Source organism: Sycon ciliatum, chromosome 13 (assembly GCF_964019385.1).
Source record: "Sycon ciliatum chromosome 13, ocSycCili1.1, whole genome shotgun sequence".
In the NCBI taxonomy this organism is placed as follows: Eukaryota; Metazoa; Porifera; class Calcarea; order Leucosolenida; family Sycettidae; genus Sycon; species Sycon ciliatum.
The window spans coordinates 279,070-281,260 of record NC_088655.1 but is presented as its reverse complement, the minus strand read 5'-3'; the positions used below and the strand labels follow the sequence as shown (position 1 = coordinate 281,260).

Here is a 2,191-nt window from a genome sequence, read left to right as displayed (position 1 = left end):
CTCACCGGTCAAGACACTTGAGTCGTCGCGCATGTCCTCGGCTAGCTTAGCGGCGGTGGCAGCACGTCTAGCGGCAGTAGCAGCATGTTTGGCAGCCTCCGTAGTCAGGTAGGAAGCCCACTTCTCTTGCCCGTCGCTGGCCCGTCTGTTAGCTTCCTTGGTGGATTCGTCGGCCTCACCGCTAGGATCCAGAGGTATGGGATCCGCGCACTGCACACGCCATAGCTCCACCATGATGGTCAGCGATACGTCTTCCGGGCAAAGAGCAATGAGAAACTTCCAGAACATTGCCATATGGCCATCGTACCCGCCCAGTCGCCGTACCAGTGCAGTGGCGTGATGACTTTCTTGCACCACGCATTCTGCCTGAAACCATGCCGCCAGGAACTCCTGCAGTGACAGATGACAGAAGCGGTATTGCCGAGCGTCCGTAGACATTGTGCCCTGGCATGTTTGCAGAAGACCCAAACTCATGGCATCCTTGCTCAAGTGGGAGTTGATGATGTCGGACGTGTTGAACACTATCCTTTTCACCAGCAGCATTCGAAACGCAAACCGCCCCAGTTCATGTACCGACTGGACCACTTTGCTGGGTGCCAGTGAAATCGACTCGCAAACTGCACCACCAGCACGCTCTACGACTCGACGCAGTAACGATTCGTAAAGGGATGCGCTGCACTTCCACGAGGCGTTGCTGCTCTTGAAAAGCTCACATGTTAGGGCTGCAAACATGGGAGTTGCCATAAGACATGACACATCCGGCTTGCTCTGCAGCTCAGCCAGTAGAATTTCAGCTCGCTGTGTACCAAGAACCTTCTCTGCGTACTCCCTCACGTTCTCCGGTGAGAAACCCAGTACTTGGATCTTCTGCTGATATTTGCCACACTGCGATAGTTGATATGCATCCTGGCATGGACGGCTTGTGACGATCACGTGTGTCTTCACCATGCCCTCACGTTTCAGCAAGTGTCTCATGAACTTACTGCAGCTGGCGAAATCACATTCATCCAAGCCGTCCATGACAACACATAGACGGCTTGGAGAGTCTTCGAAGTAGCTTGCAAGCTCCAATATCTCAGTCTGCGACAGGCTCAGGGTGTCCAGTTTCACAGCCAACAGCTCAGCAAGACTAGTGGCAGCTCTCACCTCCTTTTCACGAAGCTCCAGTCCCACAACCAGATCGAATTCCTCCTGCCACAGTTCGCCTCTGCTCCACAGGTATACAACCATGAGCAGAAACACTGTGGTCTTGCCACTACCAGCAGATCCGTACGCCAGTACATTCCGTAACACCTTGCCACAAAGATTTCTGGACTTGGTCGCTGTAGCTGCTGCTGCTGGTGCAGATTTTCCTGCTGCATGAGAAACGGCGTCAACACTCGAACCTGCGGCACGAAACAGGTTCTTCAATTCAATTCGATCGGCTTGGCTAAATTGTACTGCGTGTTTACGGCTCTCGGTGTACGTCGAGAACGCTTCATCAAAGTCTCTTTTCAATTCCTTTTCAGACACAAAGGCCAAATTCACGAATATTTGTTCGAGCGGAATGTGATCATCGGAAGCGAGGCCGCCGCTCAACTGAACTCCCGACTCCTCGGCCTGTTCCAACAACTTCGTTTTAGCTTTCACCAGTGAAGGCAGCAGAGCCTTGCACTTTGCGGCAGGCCCCTCAGCCATAAGCTTCGACAGCTCAACAGGTAGATATATCTACGCGTGTGAAAAGCGAAAACCTACTTTGTCAGTTCAGTGCAGTTTCTCCCTTCACTGTTCAGTGCAGTTTCTCCTGGGACAGGGCTAGTATAGGCTAGGGATAACCTTGCTACTCTGTATGTTGATCTACTCTTGCCGTCTTGCTACATCAGTACATGTACCAGTAGTCTGAACGCAGCACTGACTGTATACAGACTCAGTTGTACTGCTACTGATGTGCGGTGCAGTCACACGCGCCACTGTCACATAATCATTTACTGGTAACAGTCCCATTCAATGGTATGTGTGGGAACAGCTGGCAAAAGGCGCATGGCCCATGTGACTGAGACCGCGGCCTAATAATAAGTATTTGTGCGGTAGATCTACAGATAGTGCAGTCACACATCATGTGCCTGTGGCCAGGGTCACACATACAGACAGACTGCGTGGTACAGCCCGGGAAACCTCAGAACTCAAGCAGGCAGATGCAGAATCATACTCT

At 52.0% G+C, this 2,191-nt stretch overlaps 1 protein-coding gene across 1 annotated transcript in view; it reads right to left on the bottom strand.

The window, feature by feature from the left end:
- The window catches only part of LOC135829580 (uncharacterized), a 3,240-nt gene extending 1,457 nt beyond the window's left edge, over nt 1-1,783 (bottom strand). The window contains exon 1 of the mRNA XM_065341973.1: nt 1-1,783. This exon is cut by the window's left edge and continues 1,457 nt beyond it. Coding sequence (XP_065198045.1) covers nt 1-1,677 — 1,677 coding nt within the window. The 5' untranslated portion in view covers nt 1,678-1,783.
- Nucleotides 1,784-2,191: the final 408 nt, after the last annotated feature.